This window comes from Somniosus microcephalus, chromosome 5 (genome assembly GCF_052327205.1).
Source record: "Somniosus microcephalus isolate GS21.2 chromosome 5, FLI_Smic_1.0, whole genome shotgun sequence".
Lineage (NCBI taxonomy): Eukaryota > Metazoa > Chordata > Chondrichthyes > Squaliformes > Somniosidae > Somniosus > Somniosus microcephalus.
Genome location: NC_140991.1, coordinates 197,438,979 through 197,465,537, shown reverse-complemented (window position 1 = coordinate 197,465,537; position 26,559 = coordinate 197,438,979). Strand labels below are relative to the sequence as shown.

Sequence of the window (26,559 nt, the reverse complement as noted above, 5' to 3'; positions counted from 1 at the left end):
AACTGGTAGCATGAGACAGCAGAGAAACAGATACTATAAAAAGAACATAGAAGCACTGGAGAAAATGCAATTTTTTTTTGCCAGGATGGTACCAGCACTGAGAGATTACAGCTATCGGGAAAGATTGAACAGGTTGGGGTTTTTTCTTTAGAAAAGAGAAGTCTTTAGAGGCGATCTGATAGAGGTCTTCAAAATTATGAATGGGTTGGACAGGGCAGTTGTGGAGAGAATGTTTTCACTTATGGGAGAATCCAAAACTAGGGGCCATAAATTCAAGACGGTTACTAATAAATCCACTAGAGAATTAAGGAGACATTTCTTTACTGAAAGAGTGGTTAGAGCGTCGAGCTCGCTACCACAGGAAGCATTTGAGGCAAACAGCTTGCATGCTTTCAAAAGAAAACTAGGCGAGTACATGAGAGAAAAGGGAATAGAAAGATATGCTGAAAGGCTGAGATGAGGTCGATGGAATGGGAGGAGACTCGTGTGGAGTATAAAGACCAGCACAGACGAGTTGAGCCAAATGGCCTGTTTCTGTGCTGTATATTCTGTGTAATGTCATCAAATCTGGAGATAACACATGCCTTCCTACTTCCTTATCTCTGAAACCTACTATGATCTCCCTCCACACTTCCTCTTCAGGATTGTAAGGACTTTGGTCCACTAACATTGGCATTTCTTGTTTTGTTATTGGCTTATTTGACCTTAAACAAAAATTCAAAAAGTGAATTATATTTTGGGCATCTAAGAGGCTATAAGATCCAGGTGTCTGCTAACAGCCATAATAAGAATGATTGGTGCATGCACCATGCAGTTAGAGTCCATGTTAAGCTTTTAGTGGGATGATTCCATGTAAGGCTGTGAGGAACGAAACACTTCTAGGTGATGGCTGGGAATGTAAGGCATACTATGCTGCCTCCTGGCCATTGATAGTAAGCAATTTATTCCCTTGAATGCGAAGTGAGAGGAGATCCCATAGTGCCTAACATGTTTTATACAGTGCATTTTTGCAGGGTGCTGCTAATGCCTCTTACCTTTTCTGTCCTGGTAAGTTCATTAAAAAAAAATTGTGGCACTGAGTTACTGTGTGAGATATGGCTGTATTTGTGTCCACTGCCCTAGTCACCACCTGGTATGTTGTTCTACTTTGGGATCTGCATTTCTCCTACCCAAATAGTGTCCATCCTTGGCCTAATTTTGTGGAGTAGCACTTCACTGCTTCCTCACTGAGCAAAAGGGTTTTTTGCCCTCTTGCAGACCTCACTTACATTATTATTGTGAACATTTGGATATGTGCTGCCTCAACGATTTTTGCTGTGGTGGCCCAGTTAAGTTTCTGTAGCCTTAAAATCCTACAGCAGCCCACAGGTTCACACCCCAAATAGTGACTTCCCAATCGAAGTTGATACTTTTGCTGGAAGCTTGCTAGGATTCTTAAAATTAGACAGACACAGGAAAACATGGTGTGGTGGTCAGTCCACTTCAGTATCAGTGGGTGCGAATGGTGTACCATTACTAGATATTTCATGAGTGAAAATTCTAGGCATAGACATTTTGCCCTTCTAAGTGGTGAATCTTGCTTTATCTGTTGGTGCTTTTTTGGATTTGAATAAAATGATTTATTTTGTCTTTAGTTAATGCAGCTGATAACAAGCAGAGGGACAAGAATATGACATGTATCAAAGTTTCAATTGATGTGTAAGTATATTTCAATGAAAAGAAAGACTTGCATTTGTATAGTGCCTTTCACGACCACCGGACGTCCCAAAGCGCTTTACAGCCAATGAAGTACTTTTTGAAGTGTAGTCACTGTTGTAATGTAGGAAATGCGGCAGCCAATTTGCACACAGCAAGCTCCCACAAGCAGCAATGCGATAACGACCAGATAACCTGTTTTAATGATGTTGATTGAGGGATAAATATTGGCCAGGACACTGTGGATAACTCCCCTGCTCTTCTTTGTAATATGCCATGGGATCTTTTACGTCTACCTGAGAGGGCAGATAGGGCCTTGGTTTAACATCTCATCCAAAAGGCAGTACCTCCTTGCACTGGAGTGTCAGCCTAGATTTTTGTGCTCAAGTCTTGAGTGGGACTTGAACCCACAACCTTCACAGCGGACAAATGTAAAACATACCAGGCCTAGGATTGGAGGATAGCACATAGCTATGGAGCAGGGCAGGAAATGCACAGCAGCAGTTGAAGCCAGAATATAGAGTGGGGAGCACCAACCAGCCAAAAAGATAAGCGAGGACCAAGCCGTCAGTAAATATTTGTATGAGAGTTTGATGTTTTGTGTATGGGTGTCTGCTTTCTTAAACATGTGGGTATTGGATTTTATTGTTTTTTAAAATGTATGGGCATTATGTGGAGAGACTAGTGAAGCTGGGATTGCTCTCTAGAGCAGAGAAGGTTAAGGGGAGAATTAAGAGATATTCAAAATGATGAGGGATTTTGATAGCGTAAATAAGGAAAAGCTGTTTCTACTGGTGGGTGGGTCGGTAACCCAAGGATACAGATTTAAGAGAATTGGCAAAAGAACCAGAGGGCTAATGAGTGTTTTTATGCAGTGAGTTATTAACGACCTGGAATACACTGCCTGCAAGGCTAGTGGATGCAAATTCAGTAGTAACTTTCAAAAGGGAATTTGATATATATTTGAAAAGGAAAGAATTTGGATAGCTTTTTAAAAGAGCTGGTACAGGCATGGTGGGCCGAATGGCTTCCTTCCGTATTGTAAGATTCTATGATTTTTAGGGGCATTAGTTTGTTTATGTAAGAGCATTTCAATTTTTTTGTGTGTTGGTAGGGAACAGTGTTGTCGGCAGTTTAGAAGTATTTTGTTTTAATACTTGTGAATCACACAGAAAACTTTAAAATGTAGTTTTTGTATGTGGCTCAAGGATCTAGTCCCCTGCTTCAAAACATGGATCCCTGGGTTTGGTTCTGCATAAAAGATTTTGAACGTGTTCTTAACATGTCGATTTACTGACCAAAGTAAGAAAAATTGCAGTATTCTTTGTCTGTTTTTAAATAAAGTGAGTAATCACCAGTATTCTTGGTTTGGAAAAGATATGCACATTTATATGTCTTGTACTTTTTAAGGGATTCCAACATCATTAGTATTTGGAACAATGGGAAAGGCATTCCAGTCGTAGAGCACAAAGTAGAAAAAGTATTTGTGCCTGCTTTGATTTTTGGGCAGCTCTTGACCTCAAGTAACTATGATGATGATGAAAAGAAAGTCACAGGTAAGAACCGAGTGTACCATTACCTTGTATTGTGAAAAATCTTATTTTTCAACCATTGAGAGGTTTGATGCCTATAGCATTGGTGAAGGAATGTTATTGCTTGCATTTTGCAGGTGGAAGGAATGGCTATGGTGCTAAGCTCTGCAACATATTCAGCATCAAGTTTACAGTTGAAACAGCCTGCAAGGAATACAAAAGCAGCTTTAAGCAGGTATGTCGCAATTTATAGACCATATCCATTTCAGTTGGAAGTAACAATGCCATTTCCCTAATTTAGGAACTGGAGTGAAAATGGAGTATTCATTCATTCAACCATGTACAACTTGTCCATCACCCCAATAGGGGAGGAGTAGCACCGTCGAAGAGATTTGTGCAGTTGTGCTTTCATTTTAGTCAGCTGATCTCGCCAGACTCTTGTTGCCTTGCCTATGAGTTTTCATTCTGAGCCACTTTACATTTCTTCTCTTTACTTCGCACTTTCGCTCCCGCGTGCGGGTCTCCCCCCTCCCCCGCCTCGCGCGGGGCTTTTCCCCCCGCCCCCCCCCCCCCCCTCCTCTGGATATTAGACCCAGTTAATGAGTCATCACTCGCCATTGAAATGTCTGGGCTAACACCAGACCTGTACAGTGAACCATCAAAGATTGGAGTCAGGGACAAGCATTGTTATGCAGTAGAGACAAGTGCTGTGCAAAGCCAAGAAATTAGTGATAGTGAATGGATTAAGGTTGGTAGAAATAGTAATTAAAATAAGAAAGCCTGTGCAGCTACTCAAACATTTAGCATGACCTCCCCAGCAATAACCTAAGAAAAACCTGACTGATATAAATGAAATGGAAGTCCTAGACAGCAATATTATTTATCCTAGCGTGCTGAGAAAAACTTGGGAGGAGATTTGTGAGGCACTGACTATAATTGAGGAAGTCAATGAACATTGGTGAGGTACCAGTTGATTGGAAATGGGCTAATGTGATGCCCATATACAAAAAGGGGGACAAAACAAATACAGGCAACTACAGACCCATTGGTCCTCCAGTCCAAGTAAAATGATGGAATTGATTATCAGAAAAAATCTTGAGGATTATTTGTAGAATAATAGCACAACTAACAGCAGTCAGCATTCAGTCAGAAAAATAATATCCTACATGACCAACCTCCCTAATGACTTTGAGGAAGTGATAGCTTAACAGAACGGTAGTAAGCCCGATGATGTGGTGCACCTAGACTTTCAAAAGACTAATCCTAATGTCAAAAAGTTATAAGAAAAGACTGGAGTAATGTGAGCTTTTCAGTCTGGGAAGTAAGTGCTTAAGAGTTGATTATATGGGGTATATAAGATGGTTAAAGAAATGGAAAAAGGTAAGCCTTTCTGCTTAAAGGTAAAATGTTTTGAGATGGGACAAGAGAACATGGAGTTAAACGAAAAACAAGTAAATTTAGGATTGTTAACAGAAAATTCCTCATTTAAACACATTGCTGATTACCACCTACCGCCCTCCCTCAGCTGATGAATCAGTACTCCGCCATGTTGAACACCACTTGGAAGAAGCATTGAGAGTAGCAAGGACGCAGAATGTACTCTAGGTGGGGGACTTCAATGTCCATCACCAAGAGTGGCTCGGTAGCACCACTACTGACTGAGCTGGCCGAGTCCTGAAGGACATAGCTGCCAGTCTGGGCCTGCTACAGGTGGTGAGGGAACCAACCTGAGGGGAAAAACCTACTTGACCTCGTCCTCACCAATCTACCTGTCGCAGATGCATCTGTCCATGACTGTATTGGTAGCAGTGACCACCGCACAGTCATTGCGGAGACGAAGTCCCGTCTTCGCACTGAAGACACCCTCCATCGTGTTGTATGGCACTACTACCGTGCTAAATGGGATAGATTCAGAACCGATCTAGCAGCTCAAAATTGGGCATCCACGAGGCGCTGTGGGCCATCATCAGTACCAGAATTGTATTGCACCACAATCTGTAACCTCACGGCCCGCATATCCCTCACTCTACCATCACCATCAAGCCAGGGGACCAACCCTGGTTCAATAAGGAGTGTAGAAGAGCATGCCAGGAGCAGCACCAGGCGTACCTAAAAATGCAGTGCCAACCTGGGGAAGCTGCAACACCGGACTACATGCATGCTAAAAAGCGAAGCGATCCCACAATCAGCGGATCAGATCAAAGCTCTGCAGTCCTGCCACATCTAGCCGTGAATGGTGATGTACCATTAAACAACTAACAGGAGGAGGCGGCTCCATGAATATCCCCATCCTCAATGATGGTGGAGCCCAGCACGTGAGTGCAAAAGACAAGGCTGAAGCGTTTGCAACCATCTTCAGCCAGAAGTGCTGAGTGGATGATCCATATCAGCCTCCTCCTGCGGTCCCCACCATCACAGAAGCCAGTCTTCAGCCAATTCGATTCACTCCACGTGATATCAAGAAACGACTGAGCGCACTGGATACAGCAAAGGCTATGGGCCCTGACAACATCCCGGCTATCGTGCTGAAGACTCGTGCTCCAGAACTAGCCGCGCCTTTAGCCAAGCTGTTCCCGTACAGCTACAACACTGACATCTATCCAACAATGTGGAAAACTGCCCAGGTGTGTCCTGTTCACAAAAAGCAGGACAAATCCAATCTGGCCAATTACCACCCCATCAGTCTACTCTCAATCATCAGCAAAGTGATGGAAGGTGTCATCGACAGTGCTATGAAGTGGCACTTACTCACCAATAAGCTGCTCACTGATGCTCAGTTTGGGTTCTGCCAGGACCACTCTGCTCCCGACCTCATTACAGCCTTGGTCCAACCATGGACAAAGGAGCTGAATTCCAGAAGTGAGGTGAGTGTGACTGCCCTTGACATCAAGGCAGCATTTGACCGAGTGTGGCATGAAGGAGCCCTAGTAAAACTGAAGTCAATGGGAATCAAGGGGAAAACTCTTCACTTGCTAGACTCATACCTAGCACAAAGGAAGATGGTTGTGGTGATTGAAGGTGATGCGCTATCAATTACTCATAAAAGACTGAGAGTTAAGAGAGTAACTAAAGGCTTTTATTAACAAAAGAATGAAGGTCTGCCTCGAGTGGTCGACCGGTCCAGAAATACAAAGGGCTGGGGAGCAGTCACCTTTATACTAGGACTTGTGGGAGGAGTCAGCCGAGGCATGTCCAGGCATGTACACAGTGGAATACAAACAGTGGTTTACCACAGAAGGTCAATCGCCACAGCCCCAGGACATCGCTGCAGGAGTTCCTCAGGGCAGTGTCCTAGGCTCAACCATCTTCAGCTGCTTCATCAATGACCTTCCCTCCAACATAACGTCAGAAATGGGGAGGTTGGCTGATGACTGCACAGTGTTCAGTGCCATTCACAACTCCTCAGATAATGAAGCAGTCCATGCCCGCATGCAACAAGACCTGGACGACGTTCAGGCTTGGGCTGATAAATGGCAAGTAACATTCGCACCACAGAAGTGCCAGGCAATGACTATTTCCAACAAGAGTCTGACCACTGCCCCTTGTTATTCAGTGGCATTACCATCACTGAATCCCCCACCATCAACATCCTGGGGGGGGTTACCATTGACCAGAAACTTAACTGGACCCGCCACATAGATACTGTGGCAACAAGAGCAGGTCAGAGGCTAGGTATTCTGTGGCGAGTGTCTCACCTCCTGACTCCCCAAAGCCTTTCCACCATCTACAAGGCTCAAGTAAGGAGTGTGATGGAATACTCTCCACTTGCCTGGATGAGTGCAGCTCCAACAACACTCAAGAAGCTCGACACCATCCAGGACAAAGTAGCCTGCTTGATTGGCACCCCCTCTACCACCGTAAACATCCACTCCCTCCACCACTGGTGTACTGTAGCTGCAGTATGCACCATCTACAAGATGCACTGCAGCAACTCGCCAAGGCTTCTTCGGCAGCACCTCCCAAATCCGCGACCTCTTCCACCTAGAAGGATAAGGTGCATGGGAACACCACCACCTGCAAGTTCCCCTCCAAGTCGCACATCATCCTGACTTAGAAGTATATTGCCGATCCTTCATCGTCACTGGGTCAAAATCCTGGAACTCCGTACCTAACAGTACTGTGGAAGTACCTTCACCACACGGACTGCAGCGGTTCAAGAAAGCGGCTCACCACCTTCTCAAGGGCAATTAGGGATGGGCAATAAATGCTGGCCTTGCCAGCGATACCCACATCCCATTTAAACAAATTTATAAAACAATTAGCCTATGCATGGTCCAGGAAGAATGGTGGAGGCCGAAACTGGAATCTGATAAACATTTGGACTTCAGTATCCTTCTAGGTGGATGAACCAAGATGGGTTGAATGACCTTTTTCATCTGTTACTATTTTGCGATCTATCTTTGAATAATATCCATTACTAACTCTTCTGCAAGGAACTCCTTGAGTTTCTACAGTCTGAATATTTATCTCCTTTATGAAAACTGAGGCAAACTATCATTCTTTCACTCTCTACTGCGATCTTGCCCTTCATCAAGTGCTAAATACAGTAAACTCTTGTTTAAACGGCACTTAATCATTCGGAATACTTTAATAACTGGCAAAATAGATAACCGGTAATCTTGCCGAATCCATCCAGCACTCGTTTTGGAGTCTGAGTCTCTCGTGGTGGCCGAGTTAGTTAGTGGTTTTTATTTTTTTGTGTTTAAAAATTGCCTACCTCTGTTATCCAGAATTTTTCATCAACCGGCACCATCCTGGTCCCGTAGGTGCTGGATAAGAAACAGTTTACTGTACTTTGTTTCAAGTTTGACCTAATCACCCTATGTATGCATGGAACCCAAATGTTTGATGCACTCCTGTCACACTTTGGAGTTTTTATAGGAACAGGGGTGGCCATTTAGCCTCTCGAGCCCGTTCTGCCATTCAATCATATCATGGCTGATCTATAACCTAACTCCATTTACCCGCCTTTGCCCCATATCCCTTAATATCTTTGGTTAACAAAAATCTATCGATCTCAAATTTAAAATTAACAATTGATCTAGCATCAATTGTCATTTGTGGAAGAGTTCCAAATTTATACCACCCTTTGTGCGTAGCAGAGTTTCCTAACTTCACTCCTGAAAGGACTGGCTCTAATTTTTAGACGATGCCCCTTAGTCTTAGACTCCCCAACCAGCGGAAATAGCACCTCCCTATCTACCCTCTCAGTTCCCCTTTAATATATTGAAAACTTCAATCAAATCACCCCTTAACCATCTAAATTCCAGGGAATACAACCCTAGTTTGTGTAATCTTTCCTCATAATTTAACCCTTAGAGTCCAGGTATCATTCTGGTAAATCTGCACTGCACTCCCTCCAAGGCCAATATATTCTTCCTAAGGTGTGGTATCCAGAACTGCTCACAGTATTCTAGCCGTGATCTGACCAGGGCTTTGTATAGCTGTAGCATAACTTCTACCCCCTTGTATTCTCGTCCTCCAGATAGAAAGGCCAGCATTCCATTAGCCTTTTTGATTATTTTCTGTACCTGCCAATGATATTTTAATGATCTACGCACCTGGACCCCCGAAGTCTCTTTGGACCTCAACTTTCTGGCTTTTCATCATTTAGAAAGTACTCTGATCTATCCTTTTTAGGTCCAAAGTGGATGATCTCTACATTGAAATCCATTTACCACAGTTTTGCTCATTCACTTAATTTATTAATATCTTTGTAATTTTATGCTTCTATCTGTTCTAATTATTGAATCCCCTACAACTACCACATTATGCTTCCCCTTCTCCTTCTTTTAGACAGCCTCCTGCTCTTAAGGTGCCATGGTCAGCATTGTGGCTGTCCTTCCGACAGTCTTTATGCTTATCCTCACAGGCAGCAAGTACATTGTGCCTATTGGATAGGATCAGTTTCTGCGGATCCTTGTTCTCTATCTTATTACATTACATAGGATATACGGCACAGAAACGAGCCATTCGGCCCAACCAGTCCATGCTCCACTCGAGCCTCCTCCAGTCTTTCCTCATCTAAATCTATCAGCATAACCCTCTAGTTCCTTCTCCGTCATATGTTTGTCCAGCCTCCCCTTAAATTCATCTATCATTCGCTTCAACCACTCCCTGTGGTAGTGAGTTCCACATTCTCACCACTCTTTGGGTAAAGAAGTTTCTTCTGAATTCCCTATTGGATTTCTTGGTGACTATCTTATATTGATAGCCTCTAGTGGAAACATTCTCTGTATCCACTCTCAAATCGTTTCATAGTTTTGTAGACCTCTATTAGGCCACCCTTCAGCCTTTTTTCAAGAGAAAGGAGACCCAGCTTGTTCATCCTTTCCTGTATACCCTTGCATTTCTGTTATCATCCTTGTAAATCTTCTCTGCACCCTCTCCAGTGCCTCTGTCCTTTTTATAATCTGGCGACCAGAACTGCACGCGGTACTCCAAGTATGGTCTAACCAAGGTTCGATTCAGGTTTAGCATAACTTACCTACTTTTCAATTCTGTCCCTCTAGAAATAAACCCTAGTGCTTGGTTTGCATTTTTAATGGCCTTGCTAACCTGTGGCGCAACTTTGTATCTGTACTCCGAGATCCCTTTGTTCCTCTACCCCATCTAGACTCCTACCCTCCAAGTAATAAATGACCTCCCTATTCTTCCTTACAAAATGTAATACCTCACATTTGTCTGTTGAACTTCACTTGCCAATTATTTGCCCAATCTGCAAGTTTATTAATGTCCTTCTGTAATTTGTTGCAGTCCTCCTCAGTATTGACTATCTCCACCCCCCCCCCCCCACCCCCCAATTTGGTATCCTCTGCAAATTTAGAAATTGTTATTGATTCCAAAGTCTAAATCGTTATTGTGACCAGCAGTGGTCCCAGCACTGGTCCTTGTGGAACACCACTACCCACCTTCTGCCACTGTGAATAGCTACCCTTTGCTCCCACTCTCTGCTTTCTGTCTTGAAGCCAGCTAACAATCCATTCTGCTTCTTGTCCCCGACTGCATTCTCTGACCTTATTCATTAGTCTATTACGGGGGTACCTTATCCAAGGCCTTTTGAAAATCTAGATAAATTACATCTACTGCATTACCATTGTCTACTCTCTCTGTTACCTCTTCAAAAAATTCAATAAGGTTGGTCAAGCAAGATTTTCCCTTTTGGAAATCTATACTGACTATTCATTATTATACTTTTTGTTTCTGGATGTTCTTCTATTCTCTCCTTTAGTAGGGATTCCATTATTTTTCCTACCACCAATGTTAAGCTGACTGGTCTATAATTCCCCTGGACATGTTCTATCCCCCTTAAATATAGGTATTACGCTAGCTATCTGCCAGTCCTCTGGCACTACACCTTTTTCTGACGAATTATTAAATATGCGTAGTAATGCCTCTGCTATCTCTTCCCTAGATTCTTTTAAAATGCGTGGATGCAATCCATCCGGACCAGCGGTTTTATCCTCTGAGTTTGATTCGTTTATTTAATATAGCCCCTTTTTCATTTTAAATGCACTAATCTCATTACTCATCTCATCATCCAATTTCATGTCCACCTGTTCTAGCTCACTGATAAATACCGAAGCGAAGTAATGATTTAATATTTCTGCCATCTCCTTATCGTTACCTGTGATGTTGTCCTGTCCATCCCTTAATTGCCCTATTCCCATCCCAACCTTTTTTTTATTGATGTGCCTGTAAAATATTTTACTATTTTGTTTTATGTTCCCTGATAATTTAATTTCATAGTTTCTCTTTGCCTTCTCGCCTGGGTTCCCCTTACTCTGTACACTATTGGTCACACCGACCCCATTCTGATCCTGCACCTCTTTACGAGGTGTGACCGAGGTCTCGCGCAAACTGTCCAGATACTTCTCCCCCCTCCCTTATGTGTCTCCAATTCACACCCAACTCAATGACCGAGTCAGAGAGATTCAAGATGCAGACATCTACTGCAGATGTGTTTACTGTCCACAAACTTCCCACATACTGCATGCAGTCCAGACACACAACCTGCTCTGCCATATCTTAGTCTAGATTATTTATATCTTTTTTTACACATTAACTTGTACTAAAACACTGGAAAAAAAATTTAAATACTGCCTCAAACTTACATGAACCACAAGTATTGGAGGCATAAAGCAGCACCTCCTTCCCCCCTCTGCACCAAATTCCCACTCTCTCCAAATTCCCAACTTTTAAATTCTGTTTGCGATGCACTCCGTTTATGCCAACTCTGTGCGATCACTCTTTATGCTAAATCTAGGAACGTAGGAATTGCAAGACAAAAAACTGATTTTACCCGTATGTGACCTATTTTACCTCCTTTCATGTTGATTCTAGCAATATAAAAATACAAGTTAAAAATTAACCATAGACAAAAAGTTAATTGTCACCGTACCTTTTCCATCTCTTTAGATATTTCCCATTGCTGATTTAGAATTCTCTTTGTTAATTTTTAAGTTTTCTTTCATTTAATCTGTACCAATGTTTTTACAGCATTTAGGCCTGATGGCTGTAGGGTACTGTTCTTTCTTAAGCACGTATTATCTTCAGATTGAAGCCTTTCTTTTATCTGTACTAATGTGTGGCTTATTTTTTACAATTTTGCCTTTATACGTGGGTGAGAGATCATCCATAATTGCTATCCTAATAACAAAAGCAAACCATACAAAAGGAATTTGTAATCATATTGGAGAGGGATAACTTCTGTAATATTAAAACAGCAATATTTGTTAAATTCCATTTTGTTCATGGCTTAGGTACAAATTTAACAACTTCAACGGTTTTTGTTTCTTTAGACATGGACAAACAATATGAACAAATCATCTGATGCGAAGATTAAGTATTTTGATGGTGATGATTATACATGCATTACATTCCAACCTGATCTGTCAAAATTCAAGATGGAAAAACTGGACAAAGATGTAGTGGCGCTCATGACTCGAAGAGCTTATGATGTAGCTGGGTCATGTAAAGGAGTAAAAGTCATGCTCAATGGAAAGAAATTGCCAGTAAGCATTTTTTTTTTTTTTTTAAGTATACTTGTTTAAATTACTTAATATTTGTAGGATGTTAGGGGTATTCCATAGATCAGGTGTACTAGCACTTCCAACTAAAAGTTCCAAAATTTTAAATTGCATTCTTGCCAGCTGTTCAAATTATCTTCAATTTGTGTGAGTTTGTTTTATTTTTTCAATTTTTTTTTTTTGTGCCTTGAAGAAATCTCCTAGGCTGCAGGATCTACTTGTACCATTTATAGGTATGCAAGAGTGGGCTAGGATGACTGGCTTTTAGATTTCTCTGATTCTATCTGGGGAAGTGCCTCTTAGATACTTCACTACAATTGCTTGGCTGAGCAGAAGAGAATTACAATTGTGAACCAGTGTTTTATCAGGATATGGTACTTTCAGCATGCTGTGTTGTTTTCAGTTTGTCTCTTGTGAGCTGCTAAGTGGTGTGGAATTGAGTTGTCCCCTTAGAGGGGAAAACTGGCATCATTGATCTCCATCATGTATAAATTGCACTCATGCTGACTATTCCCAGCTCATTGCTGAGAAACCAGCAAAGAGCTGTGAACCGGTCCAGAGCAGGTGGTGAAGTGTTGATGTATAGCTTTGTGATAGGTTGCTCTTCGTAAAATTTCCTAAGGACTGCAATAGGATGGGTGCAGACAGGCGTACCAAGGCCCATGAAGACATCGCATGGTAGGAAATAAGTGGGGGCATAAGTGAAACCTGAATAACCTGTAATGTCACACTTGAAGGGGAAATGAAGTGGTGGCTTGAATTTTCTTTGCCCCAAAATTATATTTGCTTTTTTCTGTATTCAGCATGTTTCACCAGTAATCACATGCCTTCTGAAGTGTTTAACCCAGTTAAAATATAGTTTAGGATAATCTAGTCAGTGAATGAGGACTTAATTATACAAAATAGTATTTTTACCAGCCTGACAATAAATGTGCAAAGTAGAAAAATGTTTCATTACCCAATGTTGACGTTGCTCACCTCGAGTACGGAAATTAGCAAAAAACTTTTTTTTAAATCAATCAACATTCTCCCAAGATTGGTAAATAGTTGATGTAGCCATTTGTCTTTTCACTGACAGTTACTACATTAGACTGTGTTAAAATATCTACAAAGAAGTTCTTCCAGTTTTTGTAATACAGTCAAATTAACGATTTCTACCTAAATCAGATAGGAAGGATGACATTTACTCAGACAAGGAGGTGGGGGGGGGTTGGTTCTGAAGTGTTGATGCTTGTAATGAGGGAGTCGGTTGCTGGGGAGTTCTTGGTAGATTAGAAACAAACAAACCTGATGCACATTTTCAAAAAGGGTGGCAAACAAAATGACTACAAATCAATCAGCTTCACATTCGTAACTGGTAAAATAATAGCATCTATTATCAGGAGTATTGACGATTAGTTATATGATCATAACCCAGTAAATGGCAGCCAACACATTCCGAAGGGGAGACGTTGCCTCCCCAACCTCCTATACTGTGTTTTGAGAAGGTGATCGCCTGAGCAGATTGTGACAAAGCCCTACAATGTGCTGTACCTAGCTTTCCAAAAAACACCTCGATAGAATTCAAGTAGGCTGCTGCTTAACCTTAAGGCTACTACTTACGTTGAAAGCGGTGGGGATTCAAGGTTAAACCTGGGAATTGATAAGAAATTGGCTGGTGGATAAGAAGCAGTGTGTGCTTGTTCGGGGAGTGAAGTTCAAGTGAGGTGCACCCCAGTGGATTGTTCCAGGCATTGATGTTCAGATGCCTACTGTGTTTGATTTACATTAACGACTTGGGTTCAGAAGCTCCGTGCAAACTCATGAAATTTGCAGTTGATGCCAAACTAGGAGAAACTGTTGAATCTGAGGAGATAGCTCATGAAGTACACAAGGAATTGGACAAAGTATATGTGGATGAAATAGTGGCCATTGAAGTTTAAGATTTGATAAGTGTAAACTACTGTATATAGGAAAAAAATGAGCTGCATAAGTACTCCTTGAATGATGTTGAAAGAGTTGCAGGGGTATTAATAGACACTATACTAAATATGCCAAATCAATACGGAGTAGCAAACAAGCAAATGTAATCCTGAACGTTTTATAAAAAAAAGTTGAATATAAATCGAAGGAAGTTGGGCTTAAACTGTTCAGTGCCTTGCTGAACCATGTCGAGAGTACTGTGTCCATTTGTTGGTGGGGGAGACATTAAAGTCCCACAAGACTGATCCACGTCATTAGAAAAAACTGTAGAAATTTGGGCTTTTCAACCTAGAAAGAAAGTGACAGATGACTTCTTGGCGATGTGTATGGTACTAAATGGTTGAAAGGAGATAAATCTAGAACATTACTTCAAATTAAAATGCAATAGGACTAGGGAAGTTGGCTTCAAGCTAGTCAAAGGCAAATTTTGAATTGATCATAGGAAGTTTGCCACACATTAAGTGGACTCTGGAAATATTTAAGGAGCATTTGGATGCTGCGATAGGTAGGAGAACTCCGGGTACTATCTAGAAGCATAAGCCAAGATGGGCTGAATGAGTCATCTTGTCCATGTTTGTCTCAAGAAATATGAGAGAGAACTTTTGTGTTTTTCACAAATCAGGTTGTGGGGCACTCCCCCAGCCCCAGCGTTGCTCTCTTAACAGCAAAATCACTCAGAACTTTAGCTTAAGAAATTAATGGTTACAAAAAAGATACATTTTTGGTGTAGCTGGGTAGTTTTATATTGGGGGTTAAAGTGAATGAAGAATTACAACAAGCTTTAAACGATGGGACGCAGCAGGCACATGGCGGGAAAAGGAATAAAGTATTGGAGGTGAAGGAGAGGCAAAGCAGTGGTATATATGTGTGATTTATGCTTTGATTCTGACTTAGAAGTGTTTTATTCTTTGCCCTATAGATAAATGGGTTCCGGAGCTACGTTGACCTTTATGTGAAAGATAAATTGGATGAAACTGGCATTGCACTGAAGGTGGTTCATGAATCTGTGAACGATCGATGGGAAGTGTGCCTGACCATGAGTGAGAAAGGCTTCCAGCAAATCAGCTTTGTAAATAGCATTGCTACCACAAAGGTTGGTATTTGAGAACTAGTGTAATTTTGTCAGTTATACATACATTCAATCATTGCTTTTTGAAAGTACAAGAAACTTTTCTCATGTACTGTACATATTTCTAATTTGCAAAATTAAGATTCTGAATTTATTGGAGATCTTATTTTCACAGGGTGGCAGACATGCTGATTATGTAGTTGATCAGATTGTTAGTAAACTGATTGAAGTTGTGAAAAAGAAAAACAAAGCTGGAGTATCAGTGAAACCTTTTCAGGTAAGTTTTAGCAGAATTGTGCCTAAAACTTTACATGAAATAAACACAACTCATTAATTTGTGGAATAAGATAAATACAGATGTGTTCTGCTTTTACATAGGTAAAAAATCATGTATGGGTTTTTGTCAACTGTCTGATTGAAAACCCAACATTTGATTCTCAAACAAAGGAAAATATGACTCTTCAACTTAAGAGCTTTGGGTCCAAGTGTGTCCTTTCTGAGAGATTCTTCAAAGCGGTTAGTTTTTCAATGTTAATGCATCAATATTTGCAATTTTATATTAGTAGTTTGCCTAACAGACATGGGTGTAATTTTAATCTTCAGAAATGGGTGGGTTTGGTTGGGAGGTTAAATGTTAACAATCTGAAACAACAACCCACCCACTTCTGGTTTTATTGGAGGCAGGATTGGGAGCAGGCAGCCAATTCGCTCTTGGCAGGTGGGTTGGTTGTTGAAACCTTTTAAGGAGGCTGCGTGCTTCTATTTGTACAGGGTTTCTATTTTTAACCTATTTTTGCGCATGCATGAAACTTAACATTGAAGAAGCCCGGGACCGACAGAGCTGGCAACTGCGCAACCTATAGAGAACATTGCCCACCTAATCCACGATCTCACCCCAACCCCCATCACCGACCCTCCCCCATTTTTACCCCTGTGATCACTGCCCTCCCCCATCTCTAGCCCCGCAATCACATACGCCCGGTCTTCCCCGACCATCCCCTTGCGATCTTCGACTCTCCCTCCAAGTACCCCGCCCCCGGCACCTGCGATCTGTACCCCCAAAAATCCCACAACTTACCTGATCCTTGGCTGCGGCCTTTTCTGGAGAACTTCCCTGTCTGTCAATCAGGCTGGCTTCTGGGCAGGGAATCTTCTTAAAAGAAAAACACATGCCGTGGAGTTATAATGCCATGGCGTTCGTGGAAACCTGACCTTCCAGGTTTCTTGACCTCGTCCTTGTCCTCGCCCAGACCCTACACCATTGAATATTAGGGCCCAGGTGTAAGTAGAAACTTTTCCCAACTAGATTTTTTTTAAAGTTATTCTGAAAATGCAATAGTGATCTATTGAGAAGGATTTTGTAGCATATGTCGTGCAAGTACAAGAAAAGGTCATTCAGATCATCTACTTTGCTCTACCAATTAGGTCTTTTTTCAGGATCTGACCAATTTATCCCCTGCATTTGTGGTCTGATCAATTTTTACGCCACCCCTTATTTCTCTATTGTGTTGAATCTAGCTTCCTTTTGAGTGTTATCATCCAGGAGTACTTAAGTGCATAAGGAAAGGTTCCACTCTCCTTTCATAAAAGAATGTTGGCTCCTTGTTTTCATTTTTTGTGCCTGGAAAACTAATTTTTTTTTTGTCCCTGACCTTTCATTTACCCAAAGCTTATCTTTTTTTTGTTTTCCTGACTTGGATGAAGTCTGTAGGGGTGTTTACCGAAGAGCATAAGAACAAAAGAAATAGGAGCAGGAGTAGGCCATTTGGCCCCTTGAGCCTGCTCCACCATTCACTAAGATCATGGCTAATCTTCTACCTCAACTCCACTTTCCCGCACTATCTCTTGATTCCCTTAATATCCCAAAATCTATCTATCTCTGTCTTGAAAATACTCAACGACTGAGCCTCCACAGCCCTCTGGGGTCGAGAATTCAAAAGATTCACCACCCTCAGTGAAGAAATTTCACCTTATCTCAGTCCTAAATGGCTGACCACTTATTCTGAGACTGACCCCTGGTTCTAGACTCCCCAGCCAGGAGAAACATCCTCCCTGCATCTACACTGTCAAGCCCTGTAAAAATTTTGTATGTTTCAATGAGATCACCTCTCATTCTTCTAAACTCCAGAGAATATAGGCCTAGTCTACTCAATCTCGCCTCATAGGACAATCTCCCCCCATCCCAAGAATCAGTCTGGTGAACCTTCGTTGCACTCCCTCTATGGCACGTATATCCTTGGGTAAGGAGACCAAAACTGTGCACAACACTCGAGGTGTGGTCTCACCAGGGCGCTATATAATTGCAGTAAGACGCCTTTACTCTTATACCGTAATCAAATCCTTTTGTAATAAAGACCAACATACCATTTGCTTTCCTAATTGCTTGCTGTACCTGCATGTTAACTTTCAGTGATTCGTGTACAAGGACACCCAGGTCCCTCTGAACATTTCCCAATCTCTCATCATTTAAAACATACTTTGCTTTTCTATTTTTCCTACCAAAGTGGATAACTTCACATTTTATTCAATTTGCCATGTTCTTGCTCACTCATTTAGCTTGTCTCTTTGCATCCTCCTCGCAAACTTGGATATATTACATTTGGTCCCCTCATCCAAATCATTGATATAGATTATGAATAGCTAAGGCCCAAGCACTGATCCTTGAGGTACCCTACTAGTTACAGTCTGCTAAACCGAAAATGACCCATTTATTCCGGCTCTCTGTTTTCTGTCTGTTAACCAATCCTCAATCTATGCTAGTATATAATCCCATGAACCCTAATTTTGTTTAATAACCTCTTGTGTGGCACCTTATCGAATGCCTCCTGAAAATCTAAATACACCACATTCACTGGTTCCCCCTTGTCTATTCTGCTAGTTACAACCTCAAAAAACTCTCAACAGATTCATCAAACACGATTTCCCTTTCATAAATCCGTGTTGACTCTGCCCAATCCTATTATTTTGTGAGTGCCCTGTTACCATGTCCTTAATAATAGATTCTAGCATTTTTCCTACTGCTGATGTCAGGCTAACTGGTCTGTAGTTCCCCGTTTTCTCTCTCCTTTCTTAAATAGTTGGGTTACATTTGCTACCTACGAAACAGTGGGAACCGTTCTAGAATCTGGAATTTTGGAAAATGACAACCAATGCATCCACTATCTCAATAGCCACCTCTTTCAAAACCCTAGGATGTAGGCCATCAGGTCCAGGGGATTTATCAGCTTTCAGTCCCATTAATTTCTCCAGTACTTTTTTTTACTAATACTAATTTCTTTCAGTTCCTCATTCTCACTAGACCGTTGGTTCTCCACCATTTTCGGGAATTTTTTGCATCTTGTTCAGTGAAGACAGACACAAAGCATTAAAAAAAAAATTCTCTGCCATTTCCTTAGTCCACATTATAATTTCACCTGTCTCGGCCTGTAAGGGATCCACATTTACTTTCGCTAATCTTTTCCTTTTTACACACCTATAGACGCTTTTACAGTCTTTTTATGCCTCTCGCTAGTTTACTCTCATTCTATTTTCCCTTTTATCAATTTCTTGGTCCTCCTTTGCTGAATTCTAAAATCCACCCAATCCTCAAGCTTACTACTCTTTGGCAACATTATATTTGTTGTAAATTATGTATTAATTCTTTAAATGCTAGCCATTGCTTCTCTGCTGCCACACCTTTTTAATGTAGTTTCCCAATCTACCTTGGCCAACTTGCCCCTCTTACCTACGTAGTTTGCTTTCTTTTGATTTAAGACCCTAGTTTTGGATTTAACCAAATCACTTTCAAACTCAATATAAAATTCCATCATATTATGGTCACTCTTCCCTAAAGGCCCCTTTATTACAAGATTATTAATTAAATCTTTCTCATTGCACAATACTAAATCTAAAGTAGCCTGTTCCCTAGTTGGTTCCTCAACATCCTGATCTAGAAAACTATCTTGTGTACATTCCATGAATTCGTATTCCACACTGTGACTGCAAATTTGGTTTGCCCAGTCTAGATGCAGATTAAAGTCCCCCATGAGTACTGTATTACCCTTGTTACATGCACCTCTAATTTCCTGATTTATATACTGCTCTACATTACAACTATCGTTTGGGGGCCTTTACTGTTTATTAGCTCCACCCAAACTGATTCTACTTCTTGATTTTCAGAGCTACGATCCTTTTCCTCTACTGTCTTTATTCCATCCTTTATTATCAGGGCTACCACTCCTTTTCCATTTTGCCTATCTCTTAAAGTTAAGTATCCTGGGATATTTAGTTCCCAACCTTGGCCACATTGCAACCACGTCTCCATAATGGCTATTAGATCAAACCTATTAATTTCTATCCGTGCTATTAATTCATATATTTTGTTGCGAATTCTTTGCACATTCAGATGTAGGGTCTTTAGCTTTGACTTATTTCTATTTTTCCCTGATGTCACCTTAGTCACGGATGCCTGAATACCTTTGTTACTCTCGCTGTCCCTTCCTGACTCACTCTGCTTATTTTTACCCAAAACTCTGCTCTACAGCCTTGACATTTCTCTTGCTGCTTTTAAATTTACTCTTTCCTGAATTCTCCTACCTGCCCCCCCCAACCTCTTCATTAGTTTAAAGCCCTGTCTACTGCTGTAGTTATTTGGTTCGCCAGGGCACTGGTCCCAGCCCGGTTTAACTAGAGCCAGTCCCAACGGAACAGCTCCCTCTTTCCCCAGTACTGGTGCCAGTGCCCCATGAACTGAAACCCCTTCCTCCCACGCCATTCTTTGAGCCACGCATTTAAACCTCTAATCTGTTTGTCCCTATGCCAATTTGCGCGTGGCGCAGGTAACAATCCAGAGATTATTACCTCTGCGGTTCTGCTTTTCAATTCGGATCCTAGTTCCTCAAACTCCCTCAGCAGAACCTCATTCCTAGTTCTACCTATGTCATTGGTTCCTACGTGGACCATGACAACTAGATCCTCCCCCTCCTGCTCCCAAGTTCTCCTCCAGCTGAGAGGAGATGTCTTTAACCCTGGCAGGCAACACAACCTTCCGAACTCTCTGTCGCGGCTGCAGAGAACAGTAGCTATCCCCTGACTACACTGTCCCCCCACCACAACTACATTCCCTTTCACTCCCCCCACTTGAATGGCTTCCTGCACCATGGTGCCATGGTCGGCTTGCTCATCCATCCTGCAGGTTTTTCTCTCATCCACGCAGGCAGCAAGAACCTCATACCTGTTGGACAAGGGCAAAGGCTGAGGCTCCTCCAGCACTGCACCTGGGGTCCCCTTACCTGCCTGAGTTGCAGTCACACCCTCCTGTCCCTGACCACTAACCAGACCTGGACCACTACCTAACCTAATAGGTGTGACTGCCTCCTGGCTCAAAGTATCCAGGTAACTCTCACCATCCCTGATGCCCTGCAATGTCTGCACCTTAGACTCCAGCTCAAAAACTCTGATCTGAAGTTCCTCGAGATGCAGGCACTTACTGTAAACGTGGTTGTGCGGGATCACAATGCTCTCCACAAACTCCCACACACCACCTGCACTGCCATCGTGATATGACCTTGTTTTATTTAATTAAAATAAAATTTGTAATTCGGTAACTTAGTTTACAGTGTAGTTTCTTGACTACTTACTTGATCTAGATTAAGTTATGGGTACTGAAATTAAGTATCTACCTGTAACACAAAGCAGTACCAGTAATGTACTACCTCTACTACCTGGGATTAGGCAGGTACTGCAATTAAAAAAGCAATGCAGCATTTACCGCCCTGTTCCCTGGACCCTGAAATGGGTAGCCCAGGCTGAATCCTCTATAGCCCATGCAAATTGGGGTCATATAACGTCAATTGGAGCCCGATTAAATTTTGAAGTATCAATGGGCGGAACATGCACCATGCTTGCTCCGCCCATTGGTACTTGGCTTTGAGTGGCTTAACTAGCGGCCCTTAAAGGCTGTTCAGAAATTTTTTTAAAAAGAGGTTTGTAAGTGATTTTTGTGGGGTCAGGAGGATCATTAATGCTCCCATGGTAACTGTCCTTGCACAGGCCTCCCTTGGGATTGCCTCCCCCCACTTAACCTACCTGGACAGGGAAGACCAAAGCCAACATTTTGGCTGCAGCCATGAACTTACTCCATTGCACTGACTCCATCTTGCTCCCCAGTTATTCAGTCAAGCTGAAACAGGTTGTGCAATCCTTAGTGTCCTGTTCTACTCAGTTAGTTTCAAACCCATATCCTATCGATCAGCAAAACCTCTTTCTTCCGACTCATCACATTATCAACCCCAATCCCAATGAAACTCTTCATCTCTAAACTCAATTTCTCCAACATTCTCCTTGTCAAACTCACATCCTTCACCCCAATAAACTCCAATTTGTCTGAATTTCAGCCACTCGTATTCTGTCCCACCACTATCTTGCATCATACCTCTTCGTTGACCTACTTTGGCTCTATGACCCCCCTCCCCCACAAGACATTGAGTTTCAAATCTTCATCCTCAGATCTCCCCATAGCCTTGTGCCACTCTCCATCCCCCTATCCTTGTGTCCTCCTACTCTATCCTTCCATGTCTCTTCTCATTACCCAGATACTACTATTGGTAGCAGCTTTAGCTCTACTCTCTGAAACGCCCTCTCTCATCCTCACCTTTCTTGGGTTTTCAAAAGCCTCCTTTAAAACCCATCTTTTCGACCAAGCTTTTGGTTTTCTCTATTAATTCTCCCACCGTAGCTAGATGTCAGTTCCTTTCCTCTCTAGAATTATTCTCTGCATTATATAAAAGCCAGTTTCTGATGTACTGTAAAGTGTTTTTCTAAGTGTCTTTGGGTTTCTCAAGATTTCAATATTCTTTGGTTTCATTGCATTTTGTATTAATCAAATGAAATAGATGTTTTTGCATCAAGATTGTCTTTTTCACACTGTTTTAAAGGGAATGAAAATTTCTTTGGTCCTTCCAGGCAAATAACTGTGGCATTGTTGAAAGTATACTAAATTGGGTCAAATTTAAAGCCCAGATTCAACTTAACAAGAAGTGTTCCTCAGTAAAACACAGCAAAATTAAAGGCATTCCAAAACTGGATGATGCCAATGATGCAGGTACCGTAAGTGTTTTTGCTTTCATATTTACTAGAATAGAGGTGACATGAGCTACCTTTTTATAGCCTTGGTTAAAAACAGAATGGTTGATTCCTATAATGATCATTAATGAAAGCTTGTTTTAAGTTTGGAGCTACAGTACCAAAAGCTCACTCAGATATTTGAATATAAAATGCTTTTTTTAAATTAGTGTAACATCACTCTTTAAATACACTGTGCAAGTTAAAGGACATGTATATATTTCTGAAACAGGTGGCAGACATTCTTCAGACTGTACATTGATTCTGACTGAAGGAGATTCAGCCAAATCCTTGGCTGTGTCAGGTCTAGGTGTCATTGGGCGTGATAGATATGGTGTGTTCCCACTGAGGGGTAAAATTCTCAATGTTCGAGAAGCTTCACACAAGCAGGTATGGCTGCACACAGGTGATGGAACCTTAACAATTCATATTGCATTACACTTTCACACTTGGAATGAAGGATGTGCCTTTTGACCCTCAGTCAGATAGAAATCTCTTGCATGTAAAACAACTGTGAATGAAGCTGTTGCGACATAACCTCAAAATGACAGTTCTGGTAAGATATTATTGGCATGCTAATTAAGAAAGAAGTGTTTAAAATGTTTGTGTATATGTGTGTTATGTTGGAGTGTGTGTGCACACATTAGCCAGTGTTATATTTTTGGTTGTTTTCTACCATTCTTGAGATTATTTTGCTTCTCGTATCGTAGAGCTCTCTTGTGGGTCAGTCCTAACTCCCCGTACCTTTTGAGTGAGTGCATCACAGCTTTGAAATCCATGCAACCTTTCTGTAACGTATCCAGGTTAACTAAAAAGAATGATTATTTATTGGCCCTATCTTATGCCTTGATTGGATCTCGGTTGTCTTCAGTAAGCAAATGGAGACCTCATAAATTTAAAACCAGTTGGCAAATTCACTTAGCAAAACAAGTTTTTCCCAATTGACTTCACAAAACCACCTATAATTTTGAACACCACTTTCAAATCTTCTTCCTATCTTTGTTCTAATGAAATGGGCACCAGTTTCTCTAATCTTTCCTCATAACTAAAGCTTTTCATACTTGGTGCCACATTAATGACTCTCTTATGAGATCCTTCCTAAATTAAGATGCCTAAAACTGTTGATTTTTTTCACGACTGCCAGGTGTCTATTCTTATCTAAACTATTGTTAGGAAATTTCAAGCAGAATAGTTTTTTTTAAAATCCCAGAATAGAGTTGCAGGGACCTTGTGTAGTTTGATAGTTGCCCACTCAAATTTTAAAACAAATTGTTAGTCGTATGCAAACCGAACAAAAAGCAGGGCCATGTTAAATTTGAATTATTCCCTTCTCAAGCCTGTAACCAGCAAAGCTTGCCACATTGTGTCAAGTTAAGTTTGGTAAAGGAATCTGAACTACAATAGATTTTTAAAAATTACCATGACTGAATTTAGAGGAACAATCACCAAACAAAAACTAGGCATAAATACTTTGATTTTTGTTGCATTACTTTCTCCCTCCCCCTTTGAACTTGATGCTAGCCATCACTGATGTGGCATTTGAGGATCAAAACTGTATTCATTCCTGATACAGTGCATCGACACTCCCGTTTTAGAAACCACTACATTGTTGTATGACCCTATTGTATCCTCACGAGCAATGCTGGATCGCAACAGACATGCATTTTTGTCACGGGTTAATTGTAAGGGACTGTGACCAGAGCACACCGTAACTGCAATTCGTATAAATACAGTTGTAGCTTCTGTAGTACCGAGACAGCACTTAAACATTGCTTTTCATTTGGACATAAAGCCATCACTTATTATTAGCTTGGGACTTAGATAAACAACTGTGTTCCTTCTTTGAGTTATTTATTTGGTTCAGTACAGTCTCTGCATCAGTATGGACCATGAATGCATAAGAATAATCAGGACAAGCTAGTATGGGGTTTGCACTCGGCATTTTTTTATATACCCATGTCAGTATAAGAAGTCCAGAGTGCAACTAAATCTCTGCGCTAAATGGCACCTGCTAAAAACCCTCCTTCAGGTCTAGAGTTGTCGGATACTTGGTGTCTCCTAGCTTTTCCAGAATGTATTCCATTTGAAGCATGGAGTAGGCATCAGCTTCTGTGTAATCATTTAACTTATAATCTACACACATCTTTTGGTCTTCTCTTTCTTGTGGACCACTACCACTGGGGATAACCTCTCTGGGATGACCATATTGCTCCCAATTCCAGCATCTGCTGTATGTATAATGGTGTACTTTTCTCTCTTTCCTCCTCCACACCCAGTAGCAATAAGTTCCCTCGCACTGTGTGGTATGGAGTATGTGTAATGGTGCACTAGGTTTGAAGTAATGCAAATGGTGGCAACCCTGTAGATTCTTGGGAATTCTTGTAAACAAATATGAAATGTGGCAACATTTTAATCCATTCCTGGCATTCTGCTCAGCACGAGTGTAGCGTGTACGTTGGTGTGCGATTAAACCTCTCTACGATCCAGTTTATCGGAAGATGGTATGGGGTAGATCTAAGTTGTTTTATTTAGCACTGTTGCCATAATTGAATGGCTAGTTGATTCACAAAATTGGCCCCCCATGATCCATCAAATTCTCTCTGGGACCATCACTTGAGTGGACATTTCTAGAAATATGTTGACTCTGGTGATTGCATCCATGGTCATGAGGTACCTTGATAGTACCAAAGTTAACATTTACTGTTTCGCTGACTGATGCCGATGGGACCAATGAAATCTGTGAAAAGTTCATTAATAATGCATGGAGGTCGCACTGGTCATATGTATTGCAGCCTTTAGACATTAGGCCAATGAAATCCTGTAAAAACCTGGCTTTGTATGTTTTTACCCAATATGTGTGAGGAATCCTCATGCGTTACATTTAATAGTTTTTTGGTATACCTGTAGTATCACTCTCAGTTGGAACTTTTCCATTCCTGTCCCTCAACAGGATTGAATTTGTAATGTCAGAACAAAAATCTGTATTGCTAATTGTACCATTCCTTTGCTTCAGGCTTTGTATTGCTAATGCTTTTGGAGACTTGAACTCTAATTCTTAGCAACCTGAAGTTTGATGGCCTGCATTGTGTCGTCTGACCCCCCACCTTTGTGTCCAAAATACGGCCAGACCCCAGGGCCGCCTACCTTTTTTTTAAAAAGCCTACCAGATGTCTAATTGATCAGTGTTAACTTCAAGAATGCCACACAGTTGAATCTTGTAACCTTAAAGGAACACACACTTGTTGTTTAGCAGCAGCATAGTTCATTGCTCAGTGCATGTATAATGCTCTTGTCTTTATAAAGCAAAACATCCTCTGACTTGCCTTAAGCAGTGTCACAGGAGATCTGCTAGTAACTTGAGCTTTTTTAATGTGCTACAATGTACTAAATTTTGCCAGACATCTTAAGAAAAAGTAAATCTTAGCAATTTTTCTGTCTCCAGATAATTGAGAGAAAGGAAGACACACCTTAACGTAGTGTCATATTTACTTACTTATATATATATACACAAAACCACCGGTTGCCACTTGCTGTTTTATATTCTGTATAAAAAGTGGTAGTGTATATGTCTCCTGTATATTACAATACTTTTGATTTGTGAATTTATAATGTTTTTGTGAGGGGAAAATTGTATTTCATTTTAGTTGGATATAGCTCCAATTAGCTCCATTTTAATTTTAAAGAACTGGCACTCTGAATTTTGGGTATCCATCTAATATCTGTCATTGTACACTTTTACATATTTGATAACTGAATTTGTCAAGACTTTTGGGCCATCAATTAAGGTGCCACTCTTGTAAATGCATAAAGTAGTTGAACTAATTACAACTGCTATGGTTTCTAATGTAAGTGACTACTTGTGTGTATGTCAAATGTAAAAAAGATTTCAAAAGGATATGGTGTAAATTCCAATCTGTTAATTAACAGGATAAAAGTTGTGAAATATTGCAATTCTACAAAAGCAGTGGTATTGATATGACTTTGTTTTGTCATGCAGATAATGGAAAATGCAGAAATCAACAACATTATCAAGATAGTTGGTCTTCAGTACAAGAAAAGTTACGATGATGCAGAGTCTCTGAAATCTCTTCGCTATGGCAAGATTATGATCATGACTGATCAGGTCAGAATGTCAAGTTTAAACGAGTCTTAATTAAAACAAAATAATACT

General features: G+C 41.1%; 1 protein-coding gene across 4 annotated transcripts in view; it reads left to right on the top strand.

The window, feature by feature from the left end:
- Positions 1 to 26,559, top strand: part of top2b (DNA topoisomerase II beta) — a 214,841-nt gene that overhangs the window by 60,138 nt on the left and 128,144 nt on the right. For 2 of the 4 annotated variants that reach the window (XM_085988534.1, XM_085988533.1), the window contains exons 4-13: positions 1,635 to 1,698; positions 3,106 to 3,251; positions 3,365 to 3,462; positions 12,029 to 12,241; positions 15,138 to 15,311; positions 15,463 to 15,564; positions 15,666 to 15,803; positions 22,230 to 22,368; positions 22,621 to 22,778; positions 26,386 to 26,511. In XM_085988534.1, the coding sequence (XP_085844660.1) occupies positions 1,635 to 1,698; positions 3,106 to 3,251; positions 3,365 to 3,462; positions 12,029 to 12,241; positions 15,138 to 15,311; positions 15,463 to 15,564; positions 15,666 to 15,803; positions 22,230 to 22,368; positions 22,621 to 22,778; positions 26,386 to 26,511 (1,358 nt within the window). Of the gene's footprint in view, positions 1 to 1,634; positions 1,699 to 3,105; positions 3,252 to 3,364; positions 3,463 to 12,028; positions 12,242 to 15,137; positions 15,312 to 15,462; positions 15,565 to 15,665; positions 15,804 to 22,229; positions 22,374 to 22,620; positions 22,779 to 26,385; positions 26,512 to 26,559 lie in introns of all 4 variants that reach the window. The other 2 variants (XM_085988535.1, XM_085988536.1) reach the window with 2 other exon arrangements.